We start from the raw sequence: 14,900 nt of genomic DNA, 5'->3' as shown, positions 1-14,900 counted from the left end.
ATGACATATGTTGTTTTAATTAATAAATACAGTGTGAATAAAGATTACATAACATAAAAATAACTGCAGTCTTTGTTATTTGATAGCCGCTTAAATTAAACAATTTTTATAGGGCAAGTAAAAACTGACTTCGGGCAAGAAGATCTCTGACCAACTTGCCCAACCGAGCAAGTGAAAAAAAACCTTAGTGTTGAACCCTGCTGTTCTAGCTGTTCTATTATTAGCCTTTACCCACTTCAACATTATATCCACGTGACTGGTGATTAATAATCAGAAATCTCATTGTGTAAATTGATTTATCGATATCGAGGTATTTGCTCAAAGATATTGTGATTTTTGATTTTCTCCATATCAGCCCTACTTTCATTTGTGGTTCCTTATCCGATAAATATGTGATTACTGGCCATGCAGCTGCCGTGAGAATGGTCATTTCTGAATTCACGTGTGTTTTCCTATACCTCCATGTTTTTCCACATCACACTCGCCATACAGTGTTGGAGCGGTCTGTTGAAATTACAAAAGAAGAACAGCAAAAATGGAGGAGGGTAGTCCGCCGTCACAGCTGCGCTGTGAGGCGCCAACAAAGTATTTGGAATGTAGCCTCGGGCAGCGTAGGTTTTGCAGTAACTGTTCTACGTGAATCTCTCCATATCGCAGCAACACCACTCCTGACTCCTCTCCCCAACGTCACCTCTCTCCACAGAACTTCTCTAATGGTTGCTAATAGAGCTAAAGCTATGGCTTTTGTGATTCTTCTTCTTCTTACCCTCAGCCTCAACATCAAATTATCATCCAACCTCTGCAGCAAGTATTTGGGGAGATGAATGCTTGCACTGCTATGTCATTAATTTTCCCCTCAAATGCCTGTCTTACAAATGTGACTTTTTTTGTTGTTGTTCCAGTGCTCATGTGTGGAGTTTGGGTTAAGGAGTTTTAGCTTTGGGAGTTTCTGAAACAGTTTATGTTGTCAGTGCAGTGGAAAACACAGCAGTTGGAATGTTTGAAAAGATGACAAAAGCTCATGTATGTATGCGCATCAGCCGATCTAGGTGTTGCATAAGGTAGGAGTAATTGTAAAACCAACTGGTCTCTCATTTTGTCATTCCCAGATAATAGCAATCCTCTGTGTCTGGCCTGTTCTCCCTCCCGGCACTGAAAAATATTCAAATCTAGATGCAGAGCAACCTTTTGTCACCACAGAGTTAGCCCTTGGTGTTGACTTAACAATCTGATATACAGTATGTCTCATGGCTGCAGCTGTACCCTCCGTGCTGCTATGCCACAAATTTATTGACAAGTAAAGGTTTAAATTTGTTTTTTGGCCTTGTATGTAGACTACTGGAATAGTTAGTGTTCACCACTATTGGCCATCTCAGCAATACACAATGTAAAATCACAATTGAAGTAGGAGGTTTCTTTTTCATCTGAAATGGTGTTTATTGTGTCTTAGTACACAGAGTGCACTTGAGTGTTCAAATGTGAGGTAGTCAGGCCAACTCGCATTATTCTGTAATACTTACGTGTTAAGATTACCAGTAGCAGTTGGAATAAATTAAGCCCAAGGTCTCATGTTTAAAATGCAGGAATTGTCCTGATACAGCAAATAGTCACAGCAGTCAAGTGTTAAATTTGCCTTTTTGTCGCAGAAGCTCATCTCTTTGACAGTTCCTGTGATCATTTCCTTTCGCCCCACACAGCCTCACGTTTTAAATTGAATACTTGGGAATCCAAATCAATACAGATTTATTGATATGAATGTGCTGGTTTAGATGCAGTGCTGACTATAGAAATACATCAACTCTGAAATGCTAGTATGGCTGGAAATGGTTTCTGCAAATGAGTTCCTACCTCAGGGCAAGGGAATATTTTTCTCCTTTTCTGTGCATTAAGACTGGAGTGTCGAAAAAGGAGAGTGATATTTGTGAACCAATAGTTAGTAGAGCTAAAGTGAAAGTGTGAGGAAAATCGGTGGTTCCAGCTTCTCAAATGTGAATGTTTGGTGCTGTTTTAGTCTCCTGTCATTGTAAATTGGATATATGCAACATTTGGACTGTTGGAAAAGCTGGGCTGGTATTTACCAGTTTAAAATGGAGTGTCTTTCACTTTCCTCTTGTTTTCTTCCGTAGTAGCAAGCATACACTGTTTTATTGGCAAATAATCTTTTTGGTCAGTGTGCGGTTGTTCAACCTGTGTGTTGGCTTTTTTAATTATTAATGTGCACAATAAAGTAAGCGCTGTTAGTGCACTCTGTAGACAATATGAGGTATTTATCTGCATTATCTGAAAAGCTCAGTGGTAAATACACTGAAATGAAACTGCTACTAATCTTCTTGCTGCCTGGCTGTTGATCAAAGACGTTGTTTGCTCAGTAGTCTGTGTATTCCTTACACTCCGAAGACGCTGTGTCAACCTTTACATGCAGGCCTCGCCAAGGCTTACTCTAGCACTGCAAAGCTGTGGTTTTGGCACAGCTCAAGCAGCCATGTGTCGCGCCTGTGATCGGATCGACATCTCATCAAGCCTAATAGGATGTGGCAGGTGTAGATGGAGTCATGTCTTAAATGTAATGATGAAAACTAACATAACATTTCCTCCCATGGTTCATTTTCCAGGCCGAGGCCTGCATGTTGCTCACATGGAGCCCCGCAGATTGGGGATACCTTGAGGTTGTGACACTTTGTTAGAGAAGTGTTTTGTTTTATAGTCATGTGGGAAGCTTCGGGTACAAAGATGACAAAGCAATTTTATTAATGTGCTAAGTGCAAAAGATTTGAGATCACTGTTTTTGAGTTCACACATCCTGTTTTATTGCTGCTCATATTCTTGTCAGCATATGAGTTGAAAAGTGACCAGAAATTAAGGTTTTCTGTTTACTTAACACGGATGCTTTTCCACAACAAATATAATGAAATAAGCATGTAATTTCTGAATTTTGAACAATGTTTTCTATCAAATTTCCACAGCTTAATTTCTGTAGTTGATATTGGACATTTCCTTGAAAGAACAGCAACAGTTCCCCAGTGTTTGGTCCAGTCATGTGAGCTTGGCACTGTGGCGGAAAAAAGAAAAAGACCCACGCCTAGGTCCTAACCTTTGCTCTAATCCCTCCTGCGTTCCCTCTCCCCTCCCTTTTAACCCATAATCAGCACTAAAGGCTTCATTGTTCTTGTCCGCTGCTCGAATATCTGATCATTAACCTACATTTAGAGCACTGGTGGTAGGCTTCTTAAGGCTCCCGGACTCTCTGTGACCAATTTTAATGGGCGTGTTTCCGTGTGCTGAGCCCTATTCTCCTGCCAGTAAAGTTAACCCTATTTACGCCTCTCTCGTACAAACATTAGGCTATTTTATGAGGCTTTTGATTTGTGTGTGAGCCATGCCCTGAGCCTCTCCCTTGTAAATTTAGGGCTATTCCTGTTTTTATGGAAGCTTTTAAGTGATGGCTAAGGCTGTGAAACTATTCGGCACTCAGTCTTACATAAGAATACACATTTAGGACACATAAAGTACATTATGTCTGGGTCTTATAACAGTTTAATACTTGGATTATTATGATTTAAACCAGAAAATTTGGAGTCCTGAAACTGTTTTTGCCAAACTGATATGATTTGTCCTTAGTTAAATTCAAGAGTATTCTTGCTGTGCTGTTGGATGAGCAGAAAATCAATCATTTGGTTCTCTTGTGAGACTCCCATCAAAATGACCATTTTGACTGTTAAAGGCACTGTATGTAAGAATGTGGCCAAAACGGTTACTGCACTCAAATTCAAAATACTGCCGCGAGTCATGTCCGCCCCCCCTCCCCTACAGATTCGAGGTTGCTGGACAGCGGCACGCTGGAGACTGATTTGTTTGCCCACGGGCGGCTGCTGTGGCAGGGCCACGTCGCCACGTCCTTAATCTTCAGTTTTCCAGCGGACCGTTCAAGCAAGTCCGGCTTCTCTGCTGCTAACGCTGCTGCCGGGATACAGCGGAGGAGGAGTCGGCTGCTAATACTATGTACCGGGACACTGCTAATGCTGCTTGCCATGCTGCTGTAGCTCAGTCGTAACTGTAACTGATGCTGAGACTCTACTGACTGCGTGACTGGTAGATGGCGGTGGGTGGCGCAACAGGCCAAAACACAAATTCAAAACATAAACATGATTTGCGGACTGTAAATTTTTTTTTTTTAATGCGAATATTCTGGCTGTACTATTGTTGTCGGTGAGATCAGTATGTTATATGAACATTATTCCTTAGTCTCTGTGACATATTAGGAGGATTTTATGACTATTTGCTTTAGATTTCTTACATATAGCTCCTTTAAACCAGGTGGTCTCATTTTGACCACCAGATGCCATCTGTAAGGGCGGCTGGTGCCTTGATATTTTATCAGTTTCTGTGAAATTTTGGCAGCAGTTGTCTTCTGCTTGTTCATACATTTACTCACCATTACTGGCAATGGTAACCCATGCTTTTCCCATGTGGAGGAGGTTGAACCAGAGCCTCTCCACCTCTTCCCAGGAACATGGCTCATTTATGCAACCAAACAACTACTGGAACGAAGGCCAGACACTCTGGTTGGAGGAGGCGTGTTTCGTCTGTCTGGGGTTAGGGTAGTGAGAGGTGAGCAGACGCCTTGAGGCATCCAGTGTCACTTGCTGTTTGTCTGTCCATGTCGAAATCAGTTCAGATGACCCAGTGAGGGGAGGAAGAGAGCTCCACTTATTTGGTGCATGCAGTTTTTATGCTTTTGAATGTGGTCGACAGCTAAAGTGGAAGGATTGCATGACCGTTTCTAAATATTACCAGTGTGTGGTAATTTTAATTTGTCCATTTTTTTAAGTAATTTGCAGGTTTTTTGATTTTGTATGCTTTTAGTTTGGGCATTTTTCTCGGGTACTCCAGTCAGTGCTGAGTACAGAGTTAAATACCACAGCAGCAACTGGCCTGGTTTACAAATTACTACAGGGTTATTTGTAGAGTTAAGTATTATTATTCTATCAGTGATTAATCCACTATACTGTTATTAATAAATATTTTTGCATACCTAATATGACTAACAGCCACAAACCTAATGTTCAATTCATAAAGACAGTAAGTATAAAGAATATATATTTGATTTTTGTACATGATAAATACATTGGATGAATACGTCATCATAAAGAAATGGGATTCATCAATTTTCCATCATTTTAACAATAATTTAAATTACTGACATGTTGAAGATTAGGATTATCTTCTTATTTTGTATTGTCAACGGGATAATAATTGGACTGGACATTTCTAGGGCATGTAACAGATTTGGCACACACAGTGCGAGGTATTTATATGTTGCAGGCACAAAAAAATGGTCAATTATTTAAACATGTATGCTGTTAGTCTGTGCGTGTGTGATCATGTTGAAGATGGCTGGCTCTTTGCTGGGTATTGTTGCCTCCTCTGCCCCTCTCCCGTAGTCTCGGTAATAGGGCCTTTGCGCCTGGCTTTGTCCTGCTACTCATTAGGGAGTCGGAGGAGGAGGCGGAGGAGACGAATGCTGGGAGTGGATGCGCAGCTGAGAGAGACCTCCCCCATCATTTAGCCTGATGGCATACAGGACCACAATCACGTGACCGGCTGTTTACTGTCGCAGCAAGCGTAGTGTGTCTCCTTGAGCGTGTTACAGGATTTGCCTGCCTGCTATTGTAGGAAAAATCTGACTCAAGCTTTAACGTAGATTTAACATATTCTTGCTAATAATCCACTTGGTTTTATTTCTACTGGTCCATAACCTTTTAAACGCAGTGATGAATTCAGAGCGTGTTTTCTATTCGGTTCCTTTGTGTGTGCAGTTGTAACTGCAGCCACATGGGAGACCAGGGGAAAATCACATATATTTTCCACATGGTGTGTGTGAGAGCTCACAGCAGGCAGTACTCTGCAAGCTGTAGTGGAGTAATGTTGCTGCTGCTGCTGCTGCTGCTGCTGGTGCGGGTGGTGGTGGCGTACTCTGCACTCTGTGTGTCAGGCTCAATGCTATTCTTAGCCCTCTTCCCTCCCTGTCCCATCCTGCAGTCTGTGGATCAGGTTACTGTACTGTGTGTGCTCTCCATCCATCCCAGCTACACCACCCCCACCACCACTCTCCTCCTCACCACCCCCCAACTCCTCAAACCCCCAAACCGCTACACTCATGCAAGGACACGCACTGAAGCAGCCGCTCTGCTGTCAGGGCCAACATGCTCTGGCACTACAGGGAAATGGTTGTTATTGTTGTTAGTCAGGAACCAGTGGAGTTAAAGTGCAGGAACACCAGGTTATAAATAAATACAGAGACATCTGCTTCTCAGAGGGACCAGCAGTGCAGCCAGCACATTTAACTTGGGATTTTAGTGACTTAGTTCAGTCAGTGCAGGTGGATATTTAGATATTTTTAAATTCAGACCCATATTTTTCATTACAAGTGGTTGTCATGCCCAGGCTTTAAGAGGATATCTTAGAAAATATGTCATATTTTTAAGTCTCATAATCTGGAAAGAAAATTGACCTCCAGCCCTGATGGCCACCATGTTTTGGTCATCCACTGAAACTGTTACAGTAATGTGTAGTAGGGCAGAGTATCAGTCAAAAGATTTTGATACTGGTACTGATAACTTGAATTTGATACGGGTTCCTAAACAGTTCTTTTTTTATTACCAATTTTATAAAATCCATTGTAATGAGAAAGAAAACTAACATTACACATCATAGTACAAATCTGTAATTTTATTTTTCAGCTCCTTGGCTTTTTACACACACAAAGCAGTTTCATAACATAAAAGATATAAACCTATTTACCACATTGTGGTTTAACTTAAGCAGTATGTTTCAACTCTTAAGTGTTACGTTTCGGCACCTTGGCATTTTCCCACTCAAAGCAGTTTAACAGTATAAAAGAATAATGTTACCACAACTTCATCTAAGTTCAAGTCACTCCACGTATTACAGTATCATTACATTTAGTCAAAGTACAGATGGCAAAATTTCTATATTTGCTAAACAGTACCTGCTAAAATCCCAGTCATCATAGTGCGGTTTTAGGAATCTTGGATGAGGGGGAATACGGTGGTGAAAATTTTGAAGGAGACTCTGTAACGTTGGGCAGATTTTAATGCTGAGAGGAAAATGGCTGTGGTCCGTTCTTCTTCTTGCAGTCTAACATAGAGCAAATTTCTGCTCTCAAGTTTACTACATGCAAGTATTTCATCAAATTTGTTGTGTTTCTGGTCTTTGCGTCAATGTCCTTCTTGTATATAATGCATTGTGCGCGATTGGCATCGTCCTTTTAAAACGGAGCCACTCTTTAGATCTTTTCTGAGACATTTTTTACATCTATGTGACACACACTGGAGTAAGCCTCTCAAAATACAACAACACACATTCACATGTCCCATCTCTAGGTGTAATGTAGTGTTTTCCTGCATGGCTCTGTAACGTGTAATGTTAGACAGAAACTAACCAGCATTAGACCTTGGTACAAGCATGCTGCATGCTTATGGCTTCTTGGGTATCGTAATTCGGGACTAAATGACAAGGAATTTTTCAATACTCCGTAGCATCGAAGGAATTCAGTCGGTGCCATGGTGGTATCAAAGTTCGGTACCCAGCCCTTGCAATGTGGTTACATGTCAAACAGAGCCTAGCACATGACTTCATGTCCCGGACAGAAGGATTGTATACTTCTAGAGTTGGACCAATAGTAATGGGGCTACAAACTAATGATTATTTTCATTATCGCTTTTATCTGTTGATCATTTTCTCAATCATGCTGTTAAGTGTTTGGTCTCAAAAACATCAGAAAATTGTAAATCACATTTTTCCAAAGCCCAGTGTGATGTCTTGTGAATGTGTTTTTTTTGTCCAACCAACAGTAAAAACCCCGGAGGTATTAAATTAATTATCACAAACAAAAGCAGAAAATCATCACAATTTAGAAGCTGGAACGAAGGAGTTTGGGGGGCTTTTGCTTGAATAATTACTTATGTGAATAATCGAAAATAGTTGCCAATTCATTTTCTTTTGATCAACTAATCTGTTGACCAATTGTTTCTGATCTGCTATTAATCAGTCAGTCAATTGGCAAAAAAAAAAAAAATCCGCAACTATTTTAGATAATAGATTAATATTTTTTATTCTCTGGTCACAGCCTTTTCAGTGAAGAGATTTGCAGCTTTTCAGTGTTTTTATTTCAACATAGAATATTTTTTGGTTTGGGGGTGTTAGATGGAAAACATTTGAGGATGTCACCTTGGGCTCCGGAAATTTATAAAGGGTATTTTTTCACTATTTTCTGACATTTTATTGACAAAACGTTTATTGTATTAGTTGAGGATATTTGGCAGACGATTCAATAGTGAAAATAATCATTAGTTGCAGCCTTTGTACATCTCTCACCCTTTATACTGTTGTGATTTTGCAGTTTGAATCTGATTCTGTTGTTGCCGTTCAGTTTCACTGGAAGTGAAAAGTTGCCTGGGTTAATGTTGCTATCACTGTTTTCACTGTACGGGATCCAGTGTTGAACTAATCTCTGCCATGGTTTCTGTGAACTGTAGTAGTCATTAAGGCAGGGTTTGATCTAGACTTGAAACAGCCCAAGGTTAATGGCAGAGCTTGCAGGGGCTCATGCAGCCCTGAGCTGCTCATGAAACGGCAGTGAATGAGAATGCCAAACTGGCGAGTGCCCAAATACCTCTGTAATTATAGTCACACCCTCCTCGCCTCCTCTCTGGGCCAGATTGGAGTCCTGTCAGCGTTTGTTTTCTGGTCTGGTCCCGGGCTGTCCATACCGCTTTAATACCCCCCTTACACTAGCCTCTTTACACCAACGTGTTCACTGTGGGCTGCTCAATTCTCCCTTTCAGCTGCCTGAATGACGATGCTGCTGCATACCGGCTATCTGCTGACTAATGATGGACCTCTCACTGGCCTCAGCTGAGCAGCAGGGCTGTGTAGTGGAAAAACGATACCTGTCAACACTGTACTATTACTTAGGATCAGCAAAGGTTGTAAAGATATCTGGAGAAACAAAATATTGGATTCCTCTGAAATGTCCAGTCATCTTATTCATGATAATTAAGTGCCAAGTACCAATGGATTCTGTCTGGAAAGGCCAAGGGCATGTGTAACCCTTTAGATTTGCCCTGCTGTGTATCAAGATGTAATTAAGATGTAATTAAATCCTTGTAATGTGTTGTAGTGTTGATTGATTAATGGATTGATTTCATTTATGGATATAGAAGACAAACAGCCCAAGGGATAACATGTAAAGTGTAAACTCTTATTCCTAACATGGTCCCTCATGTTTACACAAACTCAAAATTTGATTAGCCTAATAATGATTAATTGCCCATTCAAAATAAAATTACATAAGAACACTAAACTAACAATTATTATTTATTAAAGATTAGGCATAATTTGTTAATATTTTTTGCTGATTGCTTGGTCAATACAGTGTCAGGAAATGGTACAAAATGCAAAGCTATTTTAATTTATATTGATATAAAGCAGGGGAGCACGGTGGTGTGGTGGTTAGCACTGTTGCCTCACCGCAAGAGGGTTGCCGGTTCGATCCCGGGTGTGAGAGCCCTTCCGTGCGGAGCCTGCATGTTCTCCCCGTGTCAGCGTGGGTTCTCTCCGGGCACTCCGGCTTCCTCCCACAGTCCAAAGACATGCAGATTGGGGACTAGGTTAATTGATAACTCTAAATTGTCCGTAGGTGTGAATGTGAGCGTGAATGGTTGTTTGTCTCTATGTGTCAGCCCTGCAATAGTCTGGCGACCTGTCCAGGGTGTACCCTGCCTCTCGCCCAATGTCAGCTGGGATAGGCTCCAGCCCTCCCGCGACCCCCAAGAGGATGAAGTGGTTAGAAGATGAATGAAGATATAAAGCAGAGACGATCAGCAAATCCTCACAATTAATGAACTGTAGAAAAAAAAGACAATTAATTGATTCCAAAATATTAACTTTTTTTTAAGAATTTACTAATTAATTGATGGACTAATCATTTCAAATCTAAAAAAAAAACATACGCTATATCCAAAACACATATCACAGCAATCGATCTAAATCCTATAATCTGAAAATCCATAAATTGACACTTGACAGTTCATACATTAAAAATGTCAACAGCAGAACGGGTAACAACAGCAGTAGTTTCCTGCTCTGTTAACGCCGTTATCGTCTCAGAGTGCTTTTGCTTCTTTAACTGGTAAGACTTGTGGCTTTGACATAAATCCTTAATACGCCACATTAATGTTCCAGATGAAGCATGGTATGCTAGTCCGTGCTTGTTATCTTGATTATATCTCATAATTACAGACCTTAAGTCTGTTTACATCCATTTAGTGTCAGTGGTAGTATGTTTTTGATTTTGTTCAGTATTTAGGTATAGATAGATTGTGCTGTCATTGTGGTAGTATCACTGTTGACTGTGCACTTTACAGAACTGGAAAGCTTGAATCTCAAGTCATAAAATCTACATTTTGCAACAGTACTTATCTCCTTTATAGCCTGTCTGCTTTATTTGTAATTGAAAAGCAACCACTTACTTTCTTTTTACCATTTCCAAGACTTTGTTTACATCTCAGGGTTGGTTAGCATTGCAAAGCCCTTGCTAATCTTTAGACGTACTGTACATAATGTAGTCTGATGAATGTCTTAGTCTCACAGGATTAATGCCTTTCAGTCCCTGCTGTAGCCACAGAGACCCAAATGACTGGATAGCTGCATATGTAGATATAAACAGTACATATACACTGGATGTTTCTGGAAACTGTGCTAGGTTAAATGGTTGTGAGATGCATGTGTTTTTAAATAATATAGCAAAAATGCTTAACTGCTGATGGTTACAGTTACTTTAATGTGGGAATTTGCTACCTTCCTTTGCCTTTAAGGTCCAGTATGAAAAAAAACAAAAAACAGGTGAGCTCAAATTGGAAGGTGCTGGGATAGCAGGCCATCTATGCTGAGCTATGGTCATCATAGTTTCCCAGAATCTAAGGACGAATTCACACTGGCACTATGTGGTCTGCTTTAAACGAACCCTGGTCCGCTTCCAAGGATAGTTCATTTTGTTTGGAGTGGTGTGAACGCTCATTCGAACTCTGGTGCGGACCAAACGAGCGAACCCTGGTCTGCTTGAAAACTGGGGAGTGCGGTTCGCTTACAGTGGGGAATGCAAACGGACTATCCAGCAAACCAAAGAGAGGAGGTGACGTAGAGCGCAGTACATTTTGAGTAGAAAAAAAAAACAAAGCCAACAGCACGAACTGGGAGATGCAGAGGTAAAAAAAGAAAAAGTTGGAAAATGTCTCGTGAGCAGACGTGGAGTAGTGAGGAGGTGCAGGCGCTTATTGATATAAATTTGGTGTCGCTCCATTGTTTTTGTGGTGACCAAGCAGGCTGAAGGGGATGGATTGCAGTTTTTCGGTCCTGGCCGATCGTTGAGCAGTGTTTTCTTCTTCCTCATGCTTTTTTCTTCCTGGTCAGTGGTTGTTTAGGGCAATACTGCCCCCAAACGAGCGGCTGTTGTCCAGGCGGTTTGGTCTGCTTTAAAAGGTGCAGTGTGAAAGTGAACTGAATCAAATGAAGGCATTCCCCGCCCAATTGAACCGAGTCCCCCGAACTATCCTGGTGTGAATGCGCCCTAAATTGGCATCAAATTGCTTGTTTTGCCTGACATGCAGTACAAAATCCAAAGATGTACAATTTACTGTGATAAAAGACTAAGAAAACAGCAAATATTCACATGAGAAGCTGGAACCTAAAGCAAAGTATTAATTGATTTACTCTAATAATTTTATCAAAACAGCACTCTGCCCCGACAGGAATTTTGTTTCTGATTGGAAGAAATCCCCTGAAATGATGGGAAAATTTGTGCTCTTAAAGCAACTTACATGCAGTAGAAGTGTGTTTGCTGTGTGAATAACTGCAATACTGAAAAAAATCATGCTAGTTTCTTTTCTTTGTGAATTAAATGTTAACTAAAAAGATCATAGTGAAGTTGTAATTGAATAACACAGTAATGGGACTGTCCCATGCTTCACAGCTTATCAGTGGCTCTCAGGTGTCCTTATATAGAGTTTACTGTTTGCGGTGCTTTCATTGGACCCAAGAAATACTGGTTCTGTAAAATCAGGGAAAGTTCATTGAAAGTACAAGAGAAAGAGGATCTTGTGACTGAAAACTGCATTCTTCATGTGACAAGATAACTGACACATGCCATGTCGGCTTTGTGCGCATGTTCAACCGAGTGTTATACTTTCTTCAGTCACTGCAGGCGCCCACAGTGCCCCCATTGACTCTGCTGCGCGTGTTACTACACTGACAAAAACCACATCAGGGGGAAGCTTGGTTACACTGATGAGTAGACCATAGTGACAACATGCATGGGGGACGTTCTCCTCTTAGAAACTTGAGTCCCTAAAGCTGTGATTCATGCTACCTTGTGTAGTTGTTTCCTGCCTGTATTTTTAGGGTCTGTCTCAAGAAGTGGAATGGAAATTTCAATAAAAATCCCTGATTACTGAACCACTCAATGCACATCCTGTAACACAGCTGGTTTACACCTTGTAGCAGTGCTGTGTCATACGCTGCCACTCCGCTCCTCTCTTGGGTTAAGTGACTTGTCTTTACTTGGCTCTTGTTTCCTCTGTGATGCAGACGTTTGTGTGAAAGCGCAGTCTCTGGGAAGACTTTTCTTGTACCTGTACTTAAATATACCTCTTGTTCTCGCCAGTGTCACTGCCTGTTATCACCGAGTCTAAAGGAACACTAGGCCAGGCAGTCATCCACTCAGACTGTGACGTGGCAATGTTGAAATCCTTCTCATTGCTGTTGTTTTCTGTCTCCAGGTGCATGATGAACCTACTGTGCTGTAGCTGTCACAGCTAGTCAGGTGCCGCACCATGGCCAAACCTGGGAGCGACAGAGATGGAGCCATGGTGGATAAGCAGGCGGGGAAGAAGGTATGTGAGCACAGACACAGAATAGACTCTTGAGTGAGAATTATGCCACAGTTATTTTTGTGTTTTCACTTTGCCCTCTTCTGTGTTTTTGTACTGTCTAGAGCTCCATGAAATGTGGGCTTGTTTGCTTTTGATTTTGACCTAAATCATACAGATACGTAGCACAGTATTGGATCCCATGTCAAGGCTTTGTTAAGCAGTTAATAAATTAATCTTGCCTTACAGTTCATTTAGGAGATGGAGATCATATAACACAATCCTCATCAGTTGTCATGGAATTATAGATATTAAAATTTCCAGTTTTTCAGAGCACTTTGGGGACTTCTTGTCCATGTTGGCATACAAATTGAGGTTTGGAGTTCATTTTTGACCTTGGAAACAGCAGTTGATGAAACAATAACAACCTCAGGGTTCACTGAGAAGCTGTCCCGAGTCCCAAGTCATCTTACACGTGGCCTGTATTTGAGTGCCTTAATTGTGATTTGTCAATATTTACCTGAGACATGGCTGTAATGTTAGCAGTTTGGCTTGAGCCCTATTCACATGTGAATAGTGATACATGAGGACCTCTAGTAAGTCCACCATGAATTACTGACCATATTTCACCAAAGGCAGAGGTCATGTGATGTTTGTTTGTTTTCTCTGTGCCTCTTTTCTGCCTCTTTCCTGCCTCTTTCCTGGTCGAGCATTATGGAGGCTGGGTTGGCAAATATAAATGAAAGCGTTGACAGCATTTTGGGTGCAGGAGGCTCACGTAGCTACACAGCATGGAGACCCATTTCAGAAAGAGCAAGCTCCGATCCAGAAGAGCGAAATCTCAGAAGATAATGAGATGGATGACTTGACGGTGTCTGACAGAGTCACTTCTGTTTGTTCAACCCACATAAAAACAGAAGGAGGTTAACACTGTAAATCACAGCGAGTGGTGCTGTGTAGTGTTTGCGTTGTGTAGAGTGGAGTCAAAAATGACGCATCGTATCTTGGGGATAATGTCAGTAGGTTCATGTGGGGGTGGGGGGTAATTTCTAAATCACATGAGGTCCCCTGGTAATACTAGTCCTGTGCGAATGGGGCTCTATTAACTGTTAGCACGGAGGACCACAAGATGTAGAAGTGGTAAAGCAGACTTGACTTTTTATCAAGATGCCTCGGTTCAGTCAGAACTTCCCTCAGAGAGTGTGCATTTTATGTCTTGGTACTTAAATGCACCCGCTCACCTCTTGTTTCATTATGGTGATAAGTTTTCCCTCAAAGACATTTGTATACATATCTCTGCAACTTGTAAACACGCTCATTATTACCCATTTGCTGTAACACTTGTAGACATGAGGTTTAGATACACACATCTGGGTGTTGGCAGGGAGCACATTCAACCTCCTAGCTATGCTATTCCTTGTAGCTATTTGCACCACATGTTGACACTGATGCTAATGTTTTGATTAGACGTGATTCAGCAGTACTGTAACAATATCTTATCGCCTATATTGTTATACCAGCACTGCTTATTCATCCCTTTCTTCATAAACGAGAGAGACAATTATGTCTTGCTTTTATTTTTAAGGCAGAAGTGCTTCTCATCTTAACTCTCCTCCACTTCTAACACTGCCAGACACTTCAGCTTTGCACAGCTGGAACATTGCTTCACTGAGATCAAAGAAGCACCACACTGCAGACATTTTTCCTCCTGCCAGAAATGTATTTTACTGCACCAAAGTGCAGCTCACTAAAGTACGCGTACGGAAAGAGCTTTGTCTGCAAATCAGAGTGCAGAAGTACCCGGTAACTGGAATTGTAAGACATTGTTATAATGCAGATAATACTAATGTTTAGGCCTGATGCAGTGGGTGCTATCATCAGTGGCGTATGATGGAGTTTTTCCCTGTCACCACCCCTACCACAGTTTCAGTATTTTGTGAACCCTTTCCAGGC

General features: G+C 41.3%; 1 protein-coding gene across 2 annotated transcripts in view; it reads left to right on the top strand.

Annotated features, from left to right (window-relative positions):
• ankrd12 (ankyrin repeat domain 12) overlaps positions 1–14,900 on the top strand; it is a 48,009-nt gene that overhangs the window by 16,512 nt on the left and 16,597 nt on the right. For both annotated transcript variants that reach the window (XM_050074606.1, XM_050074604.1), the window contains exon 2: positions 12,858–12,971. In XM_050074606.1, coding sequence (XP_049930563.1) covers positions 12,912–12,971 — 60 coding nt within the window. In that variant the 5' untranslated portion in view covers positions 12,858–12,911. The remainder of the gene's footprint in view (positions 1–12,857; positions 12,972–14,900) is intronic.

The sequence above is a fragment of the Epinephelus moara genome, chromosome 21 (assembly GCF_006386435.1).
Source record: "Epinephelus moara isolate mb chromosome 21, YSFRI_EMoa_1.0, whole genome shotgun sequence".
In the NCBI taxonomy this organism is placed as follows: domain Eukaryota; kingdom Metazoa; phylum Chordata; class Actinopteri; order Perciformes; family Serranidae; genus Epinephelus; species Epinephelus moara.
This window is presented reverse-complemented; position numbering and strand designations above follow the sequence as displayed.